Source organism: Centropristis striata, chromosome 7 (genome assembly GCF_030273125.1).
Source record: "Centropristis striata isolate RG_2023a ecotype Rhode Island chromosome 7, C.striata_1.0, whole genome shotgun sequence".
In the NCBI taxonomy this organism is placed as follows: Eukaryota; Metazoa; Chordata; class Actinopteri; order Perciformes; family Serranidae; genus Centropristis; species Centropristis striata.
In genome coordinates, this window is record NC_081523.1 from 39,297,837 (window position 1) to 39,312,541 (window position 14,705).

At 34.2% G+C, this 14,705-nt stretch overlaps 1 protein-coding gene across 1 annotated transcript; it reads right to left on the minus strand.

Moving 5' to 3' along the window:
- Window positions 1-412: 412 nt before the first annotated feature.
- On the minus strand, window positions 413-13,735 carry LOC131975475 (leukocyte surface antigen CD53-like). The gene is made up of 8 exons (XM_059338181.1): window positions 13,616-13,735; window positions 11,916-11,997; window positions 10,076-10,264; window positions 7,564-7,638; window positions 5,734-5,841; window positions 4,163-4,270; window positions 1,694-1,777; window positions 413-1,162 (listed from the first exon to the last, which is right to left on the minus strand). Exons 2-8 carry the CDS (start codon window positions 11,976-11,978, stop codon window positions 1,094-1,096), a joined length of 696 nt encoding a protein of 231 aa, XP_059194164.1. The 5' UTR covers window positions 11,979-11,997; window positions 13,616-13,735; the 3' UTR covers window positions 413-1,093.
- Window positions 13,736-14,705: the final 970 nt, after the last annotated feature.

Here is a 14,705-nt window from a genome sequence, read left to right on the forward strand (position 1 = left end):
TTTGGAACAATGACAGGAAATCATGAGACCTGGCACATTAACATTAGGTATATAGTAACAGAAATAGAGGACCACACTGCAAAAAAAGAAAAGTTGGGTGAACTCAAAATTTCAAGGCAACAAACTTCAATAAAATTTTAAGTTGGACAATTAAACTAAATATTTTAAGTATTGTCTTTGAGTTTGCTACGTTATAATAACTTTTAATCCTTACTTCTGCTAACTTCTGCAATGTGCTGAATTGGCACGATTGTAACGCCGCTATGAAATGTCAGCTAATGTTGCGACCACAATTTTGAGTTAGCATTGATACGCTAATGGCTACTCTTGTAGCTGTAACAAGCAGCGCCGCTAGCATCAGTTAGCCGCTAGCATCAGTTAGCCGCTAGCATTAGTTAGCCGTTAGCATCAGTTAGCCGTTAGCTTACGCTAATGACTGAATTTCACCGATTTCCCGCGTTTCCCAACAAAGAAATAAGAGTTATCAGAACTATTGTCCCTTGTTGTGAACCCCAACTTAAAGATATAAGTAACAACAACTCACAAACTTGTTTTTGAGCAGACAACTGGCTTCCTTTGTTGTGCTAACTTACATTATTGCCCTAAATGTCAATAATTTATATTTCCAAGTTTTACCAAATTAAATCACTGTTTTAGGCCAAAAAATACAAGTTGGCTTTTTTGCAGTGCAAGAACCTGCATCTTGAATATTGTATCTGTTTTGTGATACTTGTCATTAAGTCCCACAGGGGATTGTCTTTCTCAGAAACTTTTGTCGTCTGTTAAGATTTTCCACTATAATTTCATAACGACTATCAATGAAATGTCTCCTGTTACGTCTTTCATATTCAATGCTCCGTTACCTCATAGGCGTCTATAGATGTCTATAGTGATAATAAGCTGCCATTCCTCTATATGTTTCTGTTTCATTAATTTTTTTTGCATTCAAGAACAAAGTGTTTTCTCCTGATTGCTGGAAATGGCAGCATCATTCATCAACCTTCTAGGCATTTGAAGCAGATGAATAAAAAAAGTTGATAGAGAGAAAAGCAACCAGTTGACATGCAGGAAGTGAGTGTGAAGTGCAGGTTTTTCACTGGTAACCCAGTCCCTCTCGACTGAAGTGGCAAAAGAGAGGGATGCTGATAGACATGCACACAAACTGTAAAAAAAGAAGAAGACAAGAAAAATAAAGTTTAAATAAATTACTATGAAACTATGTTTTTAAATACCCATACATATGTAAAATATATGAAACATATAAAGGTTATAAAACAAACTAACAGAGAATAGACAGAACATTGTTCTGGCTTTAACCTTTTGCTGCACAACATATAAACACCTTCTGAAGCACAACATGGGTCAAAAATGACCTGCATTCATTTCCCATGTTATTTCATGCTGGCTAAAAAGGTCAAGAGAAACATAATGTTTTGACCGGCCCGCTTGAAAAGAATAGTTCTTAATCACAAAAGATATTCAGCTGTTCATAGCTATACTGTAATTTCCCAGCTTGGGATAAATAAAGTCTATCTATCTATCTATCTATCTATCTATCTATCTATCTATCTATCTATCTATCTATCTATCTATCTATCTATCTATCTATCTATTCATGTGTGGCATGTCATGGCGTTATCACTACTGACTCATTAAGCTTCTGGAGGAGAATAAGCAGACTGAAGGACTCTACCTGTATGATGAACATGGTGACAACACCTGCTCCTGTGCTGCGATAGTTTCTGGTAAACCACTCGCTCACTTTCTCCAGACAACCCTGGAAGGCAACAATTGTATGGTTATCCTTTATTTATACAGATGCATTTCCTTAGAACACTGAATGTTTACAGCAACGCACTGTTTACAGTATCACCAAGAAATAACAATAATAATATTTAACTTCCTCTGCATTAATTTCTGTCTGTGTTTATCACCTTTCAGTCTGTCCTTACATCACATGCATGGCTCCTTTTTCTCCACACAAACTTATCAGTCAGATTTTTAATTTTATTTTAATTAACAAAGTATAAAGCTGCCAGGAACCCAAAATACAAACAAAAGACACAGGTGTCTATGGAAATGTACCTTTTTTTTTACCATTTATACACACAAAAACAGCAGAAAAAAAATAAAATAATAAAACTACAAAACAGTCTATTTGCACGTAAATTAAAAATAGTAATGGTTTACATTGTAGAAAGAAAATTCACATTTTAACCCTTAATAGGACACTCATTGAAATACATGCATATTCCGAATTTCAACCCTAGAGAATATTGGAGGATATTACAAACTGCCAGAATGTGTAAAAAATCTGGCAAATCTACGAGATTTAAAGTGGTGAATCTGCAAGAAAAAAAGTTGCTTTTTTTCACTTTTTTCTTGTAAATCTGCAACTTTTTTTGCACAGATTTGCCACTTTAAATCTCTTTAATCTGGGATTTTTTTTCCTGTAGATTTGCCACTTTAATCTAGTAAATTTGCAACTTTTTTTCTCTAAATATTACAAATCCATGTGGTTCTACAACCTCACAGAGAGACACGGGGACCCTATTTTGATATCCACTGAAGTCACCAAATATAGTTCTTCGCCCGATAAAGGGTTAAAAATGGTCTAGAAACATAAATGTCACACTGTGAAAGCTCCTATGATTGAACTTTCAACTGGCTTTCTCAGCTTGTTTACACATCATATATAAATAAAGTTATTACTGTAAATAAAACGTGTATTTTCAACAAATAGATGGACTCAAGAGGGTTAACCCTCTGGGGTCTGAGCCTATTTTGGCCATTTTTTAAATACTTTTTACAATTATTTTCTCACTTTAACCTACTTTATCAACATATTGAGCTTAAAAATCACGAAATCTGAGTTTATAAAATGATACTATTTACTACTAGCCTGTAGCCTGGCTATCACCAGACTATTCTCAAATGAGGGCTAGTCTGGCAACGAGCAATGTATTTCTCCGTAGAGGAGGTGTGGTTTACGATCCTCCGGAGCCGTTTATTGGACGCTTAGAATGTCTATCAAAGCGTCTGTAGGTAGCTCTTAGCCAATCAGATCAGTTATACCAGATGACGTAGTAGAGCAACAGAGATGGATGTTTGTTGTGTGTGTGTCTGTGAGAGAGTGTTGTTTGCTGCTTTGCTTCTCCAGTTCTCGCTTTCTGCAAGATTATTTATTTTCACGCTTTATTCCCCCTCATGTCATTCTGCCCCACACATCCACTGATTTTATGGGCAATAAACAAGCTGCTGCGGGTCTCTCGGCGGCTCCGCTGTCCGCGGTAGCGGGGCTATTAGCTATTAGCGGCTATTAGCTATTAGCCGCTAACGGCGCTAATAGCCGCTAGCGACGCTAATAGCCCCGCTACCATAACGCCGGTGATCTCAGCGGAGCCGCCGAGAGACCTTTCACCTTTCAACTTTCGCTCTAAACTATTTAAAACACCATCTACAGCTAAAGAGAGTTTCGCGTCTGCAGCAGCCATGTTGGATCCGGAAAACTACAAGCTTCTAAGTGCCGAGTAGTACGCGTCATCGTCTTGCCGTCCCTCCCCGCTCTGTGATTGGATCCCTAAAACAGGGCTAGGAATCCTTCCTGGATTCCAGACCCTTTCGCAGTTCGAAATTAAATTCGAGCGCGCAAGGCAGTATGGGTATACCCAGGCTAATTTACTACAATAAAAACCACAAATATGCTCAATGAACTGTTTTGGAACTTGAAAATGTAAACATAGGAAACAAAAATTAACATATAAAAAGGAAAACATTTAAATATAATTAAACTATATACAAAAAAGTCCCATAAAACATGTATATTTATAGGCTTTTTTTTCCTTGTTAGCTGCAACTCTTCAAAACAAACTATGTGCAAAATTACACAGAGAGCAATACCAATGCTTAAATATTATTATCAAATTAAAACTATCATATCTTTGGTTTTACATGAGCTAGCAATGTCAAAAAAAAAACTGGGAGAAAGTTTCAGGTCTGAACTTTGGAGTGAAGTTGATAGCAGCGCTCCATGTGACCTCGTTTTTTTGTTAAACGTCACATGATCTGATCAGGACGCCACCATCAGAGACCCCAGAGGGTTAATAATACCAAAAGTTAGAACCAGCAGGAGTTTATAGAGTGATAATAATCCAGTATTTACCTCCTCCCAGTTGGTAATGGGGACGATGTTACAGGGGTCCTTGTTACAGCAGGAGATTGGGACATCACCTTTCCAGTCTGTCACATCATTAACGCCACAGCACCTAAACTGTACAATAAAACATACCTCAGTGGAATGAACAAGCATTTCAGGAGCAGAGAAAGTTAATGACTCATACTTGGGCATGAGGGTGTGTCGAACCTGATAATGTAATAAATTCCCGATAATGTAATAACCCCAATAATGTAATAAAATCTGTACTTGAGTCCATTGAAAATGTAATAAAACCTGATAATGTAATAACTTCCCGATAATGTAATAAAGTGCATTTCCCAATAATGTAATACACTTTTTACCAATAATGTAATAAAGTATAACACCAAGCACCTTTAGATTTCAAGAAGCTGTTGAATCATTCGTGTTGTCATGGATACCTCATTGGTGAAAAACAGATGAACGGGTCAAAAGTTAATAATTATTCAACTTTGACCTGTTGGTGGCGCTAGAGCTCTTGAGCTAGAGTTGCCTACACCAGTAGTTCTCAACCTTTTTGAGTTGCGACCCCCAATTTAACATGCATGTTGTCCGTGACCCCCGCTCACTGAACACAATCTCACACGCACAGTTCAGATCACCCAAAAAAGAAACAAAATGACCAAAAAAAGGAAACAAAATGACCACAAAATGATCAAAAAAAGACACAAAATGACCAAAAAAGACACAAAATGACCAGAACAGACACAAAATGACCAAAAAAGACACAAAATGACCCAAAAAAGAAACAAAATGACCAAAAAAGGAAACAAAATGACCAAAAAAGACACAAATTGACCACAAAATGACCAAAAAAAGACACAAAATGACCAAAAAAGACACAAAATGACCAAAAAAGACACAAAATGACCCAAAAAAGAAACAAAATGACCAAAAAAGGAAACAAAATGACCAAAAAAGACACAAAATGATCAAAAAAAGACACAAAATGACCAAAAAAGACACAAAATGACCCAAAAAAGAAACAAAATGACCAAAAAAGGAAACAAAATGACCAAAAAAAGACACAAAATGACCAAAAAAGACACAAAATGACCCAAAAAAGAAACAAAATGACCAAAAAAGGAAACAAAATGACCAAAAAAAGACACAAAATGACAACCCAAGGTTGAGAACAGCTGGTCTACACAGTATCACCACTTGAACCCAAGTAATGGGTGGTCTGCTGTTAAATTATTACAATATTGGGGAATTATTACATTATCAGGACTTGGGAAATGAAGGCTAACCTGATAATGAAATAACCTCCCATTAATGTTATACTTTATTACATTATTGGTAAAAAAAAAAAAAAAAAGTGTATTACATTATTGGGAAATGCACTTTATGACATTATCGGGAAGTTATTACATTATCAGGTTTTATTACATTTTCAATGGACTCAAGTGCAGATTTCTATTACATTATCGGGAATTTATGACATTATCAGGTTCTACACGGTGTGTAAAATATCAGCTGTAAAACAGGGATTGTTACAAAGACAAATAACAGGAAGTGATTAGAAACAGGTGATTCACCAGGTGCTGGACTGCATCAAAGTCTTTTTTAATGGTCTTGTTGCCGTCTGGACCAGACTGTCTGTAGATCTCCAGGCTCTGCAGCAGGTCGTTCTTAAAGTATTCAGTCTGCACAAAATACAGACAAGCATGAAAAACAACAACCTTTTGTCTCAGACGCTTAAGAGCTACTAATATTATGAACCTCATCAAAGTCTCCACCATACTGCAGATATGATCAGTGTCTATTAATGTAATGTTGAACTGTAGATTAACTCAGTTTTCTCTTGCTTACAGAGGATCCATAATTTGGAATTCTCATATATTCATCTAGTTAAATTATCTGGTAACACAATAACCATCATTTATAAATGGTAAACATAGTTTATTAATGTTTAATCTTCATTTATAAACCGTATATAGGCCAATTAGAATGGTAAATATATAATTTGCACTAACTAAATCATATATAAATAGGAAAATAGATGGTATATTAATGTAAGTTTATAGTTACTTTACCATTAACAAACAATTCAATTAAAACTATTAGTTTATTAATAGTTTTAGTTGCACTCATTATAACATTTTAACACCATATTACGTATGTTAATGATTTTGAAATGATTCATATACCTTTAAGAAATTGGTTGAAAACATTTAAAGATTAAATATGTATAGCACTTTGTAAATGGTTAATAATTGGCTTATAAACCATCTATAAACATCACTTAGTTGGTTATTGTAAAGTGTTACCAATCATCTTTAATTTAAAATGTATTTAAATTTAAGACTGAAAGCTTACCTGTTAACTCAAGACTCTGTATAGTTTCTTTTCCAGTATAATTGTCATTGGATCATTATCTCTTATACACCCAAATACAGTTATTTTACCTTTATTCACACCCATGTGTTTATTTCTGACTATTTTGTGTGTGTGCTATAAAATGGCACTTGTATTGCTTTATTTTTTTATGTTATTTGTTGTTGCTTTCTCTCATTGTTGTTGTTGTCTTATTTTTTGAATTTTTGTATATTTCATGCACTGCAAAAAAGCCAACTTGTGTTTTTTTGGCCTAAAACAGTGATTTAAGTTGGTAAAACTTTAAAATATAAATGACTGACATTTAGGGCAATAATGTAAGTTAGCACAACAAAGGAAGCCAGTTGTCTGCTCAAAAACAAGTTGGTGAGTTGTTGTTACTTATATCTTTAAGTTGGGGTTCACAACAAGGGACAATAGTTCTGATAACTCTTATTTCTTTGTTGTGAAAGCGGTGAAATTCATTAGCGAAAGCAAGCGGCTAACTGATGCTAGCGGCTAACTGATGCTAGTGGCTAACTGATGCTAGCGGCTAACTGGTGCTAGCGGCTAACTGATGCTAGCGGCGCTGCTTGTTACAGCTACAAGAGTAGCCATTAGCGTATCAATGCTAACTCAAAATTGTGGTCGCAACATTAGCTGACATTTCATAGCGGCGTTACAATCGTGCCAATTCAGCACATTGCAGAAGTTAGCAGAAGTAAGGATTAAAAGTTATTACAATGTAAAATTATAAATTAGTACAACTTACAGTTGAGTTGACAAAAATCTGAATTCAGAGTTGAGCAAACTCAAAAACGAAACTTAAAATATTTAGTTTAATTGTCCAACTTAAAATGTTATCGAAGTTTGTTGTATTGAAATTTTGAGTTCACCCAACTTTTCTTTTTTTGCAGTGTAGGAGGTGCTTTATATAAGCCCATATAGGGTTTTTTAACCTTCCCGCACTTACTATTCTTGTTTAATTGCTGTTTTTTGTTATTGTATCTTCTTATGGTGCAAAATAAATAAAATAAACAAAACTCTGGTACCTTTCTGCTGTAGACCAGGAACACACAGGCCATGGCCAGCTCCACCAGCATCAGGACGAACAGCAAGACGAAAAACTGAAAAATCGGTGCAGATCAGATTCAAACATGAGTGAGTGTGCCCTACAAAGTCTAACTGCAGTAACTAAATTTGGGGGGGAAATTGAGTTATAACTAAAAATGAACTTTGTGATGTCTGTTTTATCTTGTGACAAAGTTTTAGATTTTAATTTTGCTTTGTTTCAGAGAAATAATGACATAAAAATTGCAGTAACTACAGAATCCAATTCAAAACCAAAGCAGACCGCAGTAAGTTCACTTTGACTGTGATACAGTGTAGCCTTGAATTTCTTCATGTGTTGAATAGTGAAGACAAGAATAACATAAATTATAGGTTTATATGATAGGGAAATTATTATCTAGATAGTGATGAAGTAAAAAAGTAAGACAAAATGATATTAAGACTAAAATATAACATTACTTTATGATATTGAGTCTAAAATACACAAATCTTTGAATTTATTAAACGCTTTGAAATACACTCTACTGTCCTACAAAGTCTAACTGCAGTAAATACATTTTTGGTCAAAATTTGGTTATAACGAAAAATGAACTCCTTGACGTCTGTTTTATCTTGTGACACAGTTTTAGATTTAAATTTTGCCTTTATTTCAGAGAAATAACTATAAAAACCACAAAATCCAACTCAAAACCAAGCAGTAATTGCACTTACCACAGTCTGCTTTGGATATATATACTAATTTAAACATAAAAATAATAGAAATTATAAGTTTATTTGAAAGGGAAATTATTATCTAGATAGTGATGAAGTAAAAAAGTGAGATACAATTATATTGAGACTGAAACATAACATTACTTTATGATATTAAGTCTAAAATACACAAATCTCTAAATAGAGTTGTTGAACACTTTTAAATACACTTGTAACAAAATCAATTTGAAAATGTTAATTTAATGAAAACAAAATATAAAAGCTGAAAGAAAGTAGAGTAAAATAAAGTAAAATACCGGCAGCTTTGGTTGCCAGAACTTCACCGTAATAATACAGTGAGTGGGTTTTATACTGTAAATTTAAATGTAAATATCAGCAAAAACTGTAATTTAGACTAAATAATCACGTTATTTTTAGGGTAATTATGTCATTGTGACATCATGCTATTTCTCCATTAACTTTACATGAAAATGTTATATTTTTACAGCAAAACTGTGTTTCCTACAGTTTATATCAGAAGTAAAAGTTTTATACTATTCTTTGACTTACAGTAATTAAAAGTGTCTACTACGGTGATATACAATTTTTAATTTTACGGCCTATTTCTGATGTAATTGGACAGTGTTTTACTGTAATTTCTACAAACATTTTTTACAGTGTACATTTTTGGGGTCAAAGGTCAAATAAATGATCATGATTTTTAGCATAAAAATTACATTATTAATACATGTAGAAATAAGTGTCATATTACTTATCTACCTATAACCCATTTGCAGTGGTGGAATGTAACTAAGTACATTTACTCAAGTACTGTACTTAAGTACGATTTTGAGATGTTTGTACTTTACTTGAGTATTTCCATTTTATGTTCCTTTACACTTCTACTTCACTACATTTTGAGGCAAATATTGTACTTTTTACTCCACTATATTTAGCTGCCAGTTTTTGTTACTTTTCAGTTCAAGATTTAACATAAAAACATAATTAATATGAAATGTTTGCTAACATGTTAACATGTTTTAAATTGAAGATCATAAGAGTATATTAAGTAGTAAAAATGAGCCCTACCTTGGGAAAATTAAAGGGGTCCGTACATAAATGCATCAAAAATAATAACCCAGCAATATATTTTTAGAATATATAAAACAATCCAAGTGGGTCCATTCTGCATAAAAAGTACTTTTACTTTTGATACTTTTAAGTACATTTTGATGCTGATACTTCTGTACTTTTACAGATCTGAATACTTTTTCCACCACTGCACATTTGGCTGGCCAGTTAAAAAACATTAAACACTTGCAAGCAGTTTTTCTCAGTTTTACCCTTTGTTAGTTACTGCAGTTAGACTGTAGGACACTGTAAAAAAAATCTGTTTAATTTACGGTAAAATACCGGCAGCTGTGGTTGCCAGAACATCACCATAAAAAATACAGTGAGCGTATGTAAATGTAAATATCAGCAAAAACTGTAATTTATACTGAATAATCCCATTACTTTTAGGATAATTGTGTCATCATGGTATTTCTTCATTAACTTTACATGAAAAATGTATATTTTTTCAGCAAAACTGTGTGTTTTCTACAGTTTATGGCGGTAGAATTTAAAGTTTTTTACTATTCTTTGATTTACAGTAATTAAAAGTATCTGCTACGGTGATGTACAATGTTTAATTTTACGACCTATTTCTGATGCAAATTGACAGTGTTTTACTGTTATTTCTACAAACATTTTTTACAGTGTATCCAGCTGTGCCATTTATTACTTCCTGTATCTGGTACTCACTGTGATGAGCATGCAGCGGTTCTCCTTCATGCCGCCCAGCACTCCCAGGTAACACACACAGGTGACGATGGTCCCGGTGACCACCAGGGTGTTGGCGGGGTAGATGGGCCAGAAGGTCGGGATGAGGGAGGCGAACTTAGAGTGAATCATCTGGAACTCCCCGAACGCCACCACGAACGCTCCGCACAGCTCCACACACAGGAGAGAAGGTTATTGTGGATGGGTGACTTTAACTTTGACTGATCAGCATGAATTATAATTAACTATAACTGTTTGTTTTAATTAGGGGTAACATGTGGTGTAGTGGTTAGCAAGGTTATAATAGTTGTGGATTTTTCATTAGTTTTAATTTCGTTGTGATTTTCTTTCTCTTCAAGTTCAGTTAGTTTTAATTCGTTTTTAGAGAGAGTTTGCTAGTTTTCATTATTTTTCCGAAAATGCTTAGTTTTAGTTTAGTTTTTATTAGTTTTAGTTTTTTTGCAATGGGGTATTTTTTGGGTGCCAGATTAAAAAAAGTCACAATAAATGTTGCCTTAAGTCATAAAACCAGATGGATTAAGAAGTTTTCATATCAACCAAAAATACAAAAAATATATAGACGGTCAGCCATAAAGTTTGAAAAAAATGTATTTAAAATATTATAACATTGGTCAGGCCCCCATCTCAAGGATCACTAGAAAAAAAGATGATTAATAGAGCAAGAAAGAAAAAAATAATTCTACTGTCTGAAACACAAATAAGGCATGTGAGCCGTATGGAGGGAAGAGACAGTTAACAACTCAGACATGTGAAAGGTCAAAACTACTGGTTTAATATTAATGATGTGTTTATCTAGAAGCCTATTATACGCACACTGAAAAAAAAGAAAAGTTGGGTGAACTCAAAATTTCAAGGCAACAAACTTCGATAAAATTTTAAGTTAGACAATTAAACTAAATATTTTAAGTTTTGTTTTTGAGTTTGCTACATTGTAATAACTTTTAATCCTTACTTCTGCTAACTTCTGCAATGTGCGGAATTGGCACAATTGTAACGCCGCTATATTTCAGTTAGCATTGATACGCTAATTGCTACTCTTGTAGCTGTAACCATGGCTGTAACAAGCAGCGCCGCTAGCATCAGTTAGCCGCTAGCATCAGTTAGCCGCTAGCTTTCGCTAATGACCGAATTTCACCTCTTTCCCGCGTTTCACAACAAAGAAATAAGAGTTATCAGAACTATTGTCCCTTGTTGTGAACCCCAACTTAAAGATATAAGTAACAACAACTCACCAACTTGTTTTTGAGCAGACAACTGGCTTCCTTTGTTGTGCTAACTTACATTATTGCCCTAAATGTCAATAATTTATATTTCCAAGTTTTACCAACTTAAATCACTGTTGTAGGCCAAAAAATACAAGTTGGCTTTTTTGCGGTGCAAGAACCTGTTTGTGTTTCTTGAATATTGTATCTGTTTTGTGATACTTGTCATTAAGTCCCACAGGGGATTGTCTTTCTCAGAAACTTTTGTCGTCTGTTAAGATTTTCCACTATAATTTCATAACTACTACCAATGAAATGTCTCCTGTTACGTCTTTCATATCACATTCAATGCTCCGTTACCTCATAGGCGTCTATAGATGTCTATAGTGATAATAAGCTGCCATTCCTCTATATGTTTCTGTTTCATTCATTGTTTTTGCATTCATTGTGCTAACTTACATTATTGCCCTAAATGTCAATAATTTATATTTCCAAGTTTTACCAACTTAAATCACTGTTTTAGGCCAAAAAATACAAGTTGGCTTTTTTGCAGTGTAGCAACCCATGTTGATATTATTAACCATGAGTCAGTGACATACCCAGCACAGGAAGTTGAGGCTGATCACCATGGTTTTCAGGCAGTTCACACAGGAGCGATTCATCCTTCCTGCTTATCTTCCTCTGTGAGAGTCAACACATGGATGTTTTTGAACTTAGAGAATGACATATTTTAGATCGAATGGCAGGATGACAGTCGTGGAGGAAAACAAGTCAAGCTGCTGCTCCTCATGCTGGCTCTGTTTACAGGACATCTTTGTTTGATATGGCAACACTCAGCTCTCAGGCACAATGGACCCCTGTGATCTATTCAGGCTCCAGTTAATCATTATCACCTGCTCTTATCTCCATATTAACCAGCTCACGTCTGAGAAAAGGCTTCAATAAAGAGGTTTGTACTCGCTTCCCTGTCCTTAATAACCACCAATGTCATGTTCACGTCCTAAAGATTGTTAATACATTCTTTAATATTTCATGTGAAATGCAGTGGTGGAATGTAACTAGTTACATTTACTCAAGTACTGTACTTAAGTACAATTTTGAGGTATTTGTACTTGAGTATTTCCATTTTATGTACCTTTTTACTTCTACTCCACTACATTTTTAGGCAAATATTGTACTTTTTACTAGCTGACAGCTTTAGTTACTTTTCAGGTTGAGATTTAACATAATATATATGATCAATGTAAAGTGATTAGACGTTTTTTTTAATTAAATCTTTTAACAGTATATTAAGTAATTAAATGAGCCCAATCTTTACAAAATTAAAACACTGCATACATTAAATCACCAATACAAATAATGTAATAATATATTAAGAATATATAAAACAATCATAGTGGGTCCATTCTGCATAACCCGAGTACTTTTCATACTTTAAGTAGATTTTGATGCTGATACTTTTCTACTTTTACTTCAGTAAGATTTGGATGCAGAACTTTTACTTGTAGTGGAGTAATTTACCAGGGTGGTATTAGTACTTTTACTTAAGTAAAGGATCTGAATACTTTTTCCACCACTGGTGAAATGAATGCCTTCTTTTAGAACATCGGCAATATTGTATACACCTTTAGTATTTAATACACTTTTGGTTGTTCTTCACAAATATTTGTACACTGTAAAAAATGTATGTAGATTTTACAGTGAAAAACTGCTGAACCATGACAGTTAAAAGACCGTAAAATGATAATTCAGTTTCAGTAACAATGAAACACTGTAAATGCATAAATCAGCCAAAACAGTATTTTTTACATTTTCTTTTTGAAAAATAAATTACTCTACAGTAAAATACACCGTGTGTGTAACAAAAATATACTGTAATATATACAAGCATCACTGTAAATTTTGCATTTATTTTTTGTAAAAATACTTTTTCTCATTGTTAAATGGACTAAAAATCATATATCTAACAAAAATATACTGTAATATTTAATGGTAAAATCTTATGAAGTATTTTCTTGTCAATTATATGGCAGAACAGTTTCTTTTGATGGAAAAACTTTTTATTTTTTACAGTAAAATATTGAATAAAATGGCAATCTTAAACGGGAAATCAACAGTGCTAATATAATTTTACCTTAATATTAGAAAAAGTTGCACCGTATTTATTACGGTAAAGTTCTGGCAACCCCAGCTGCTGGTTTTTTACCGTAAAAACAACAGGTTATTATTATTTTTTACAGCGTATAGAAACATTTATCAATTCATAATGATAATGAAATGATTCAGTCTGAGGGCTTACCTTAAGACCTCTGTAGCCAGCAGTATTCCAGACAGATGCAGTGAACAGTATTTTGTTGTTGTTCCTAACATTCCCAGTATAAACTGATGACAGACAGGTATGACGGCCAAGAGAAATGAGGAGGAGGAGGAGGAGGAGGAGGACAGACAGCTGAGACCTCTGTCTACCAGCTGGTACTAAGAAATGTCTACAGGTTCAACAGTAAAGAGGAGGGGCGTCCACACCGAGCACCGACAGCAACCAAGAGCTGTGGATCTCTGATAACAACCTGGTCTCACAGGAATCCGTGGAATAGCCACGGATTCACTCAAATTTCCGTGAAACTGACACGGATTTCGCTACAATGCAAGTTAATGACAAAGGACATTTTCACTATAATTTTAGTTAGTTTTAGTTAGTTTTGTAACCACACAATACAGTTTCAGTTAGTTATCGTTTTTTTAAAAACTCTCATTTTTATTTTTATTTTTATTTCAGTTAACGAAAATGTTTTTTCAATCCTAGTTTTCATTATTTCAGTCTGACCCCCAGGTTGGGAACCACTGAACTACTTTACACTTGACATCGTAGTTCAAACAGTAGAATGCCGTTAAACAAACTGATCCATCTGTATTAAGAATGAAAAAGTACACTGCAAATAAAGAAAACTTGGGTGAACTCAAAATTTCAAGGCAACAAACTATAAAATTTTAAGTTGGACAATGAAACTAAATATTTTAAGTTTTGTTTTTGAGTTTGCTACATTATAATAACTTTTAATCCTTACTTCTGCTAACTTCTGCAATGTGCTGATGAATTGGCACGTTTTTGTAATGCCGCTATGAAATGTCAGCTAATGTTGCGACCACAATTTTGAGTGAGCATTGATACGCTAATGGCTACTCTTGTAGCTGTAACAAGCAGCGCTGCTAGCATCAGTTAGCTGCTAGCATCAGTTAGCCACTAGCATCAGTTAGCCGATAGCATCAGTTAGCTGTTAGCTTTCGCTGATGACCGAATTTCACCGCTTTCCCGCGTTTCACAACAAAGAAATAAGAGTTAGCAGAACTATAACATCATATATCTAACAGAAATAACAACATGGTCTCAC

Coding starts and splice junctions, on each gene's coding strand:
- LOC131975475 (XM_059338181.1), bottom strand. CDS start 11,978: ATGAATCGCTCCTGTGTGAACTGCCTGAAAACCATGGTGATCAGCCTC. Junction 1,778..4,162: donor CCATTACCAACTGGGAGGAG/GTAAATACTGGA, acceptor GTTGCCTTCCAG/GGTTGTCTGGAGAAAGTGAG. Junction 1,163..1,693: donor TCACCATGTTCATCATACAG/GTAGAGTCCTTC, acceptor CTTTTTTTACAG/TTTGTGTGCATGTCTATCAG.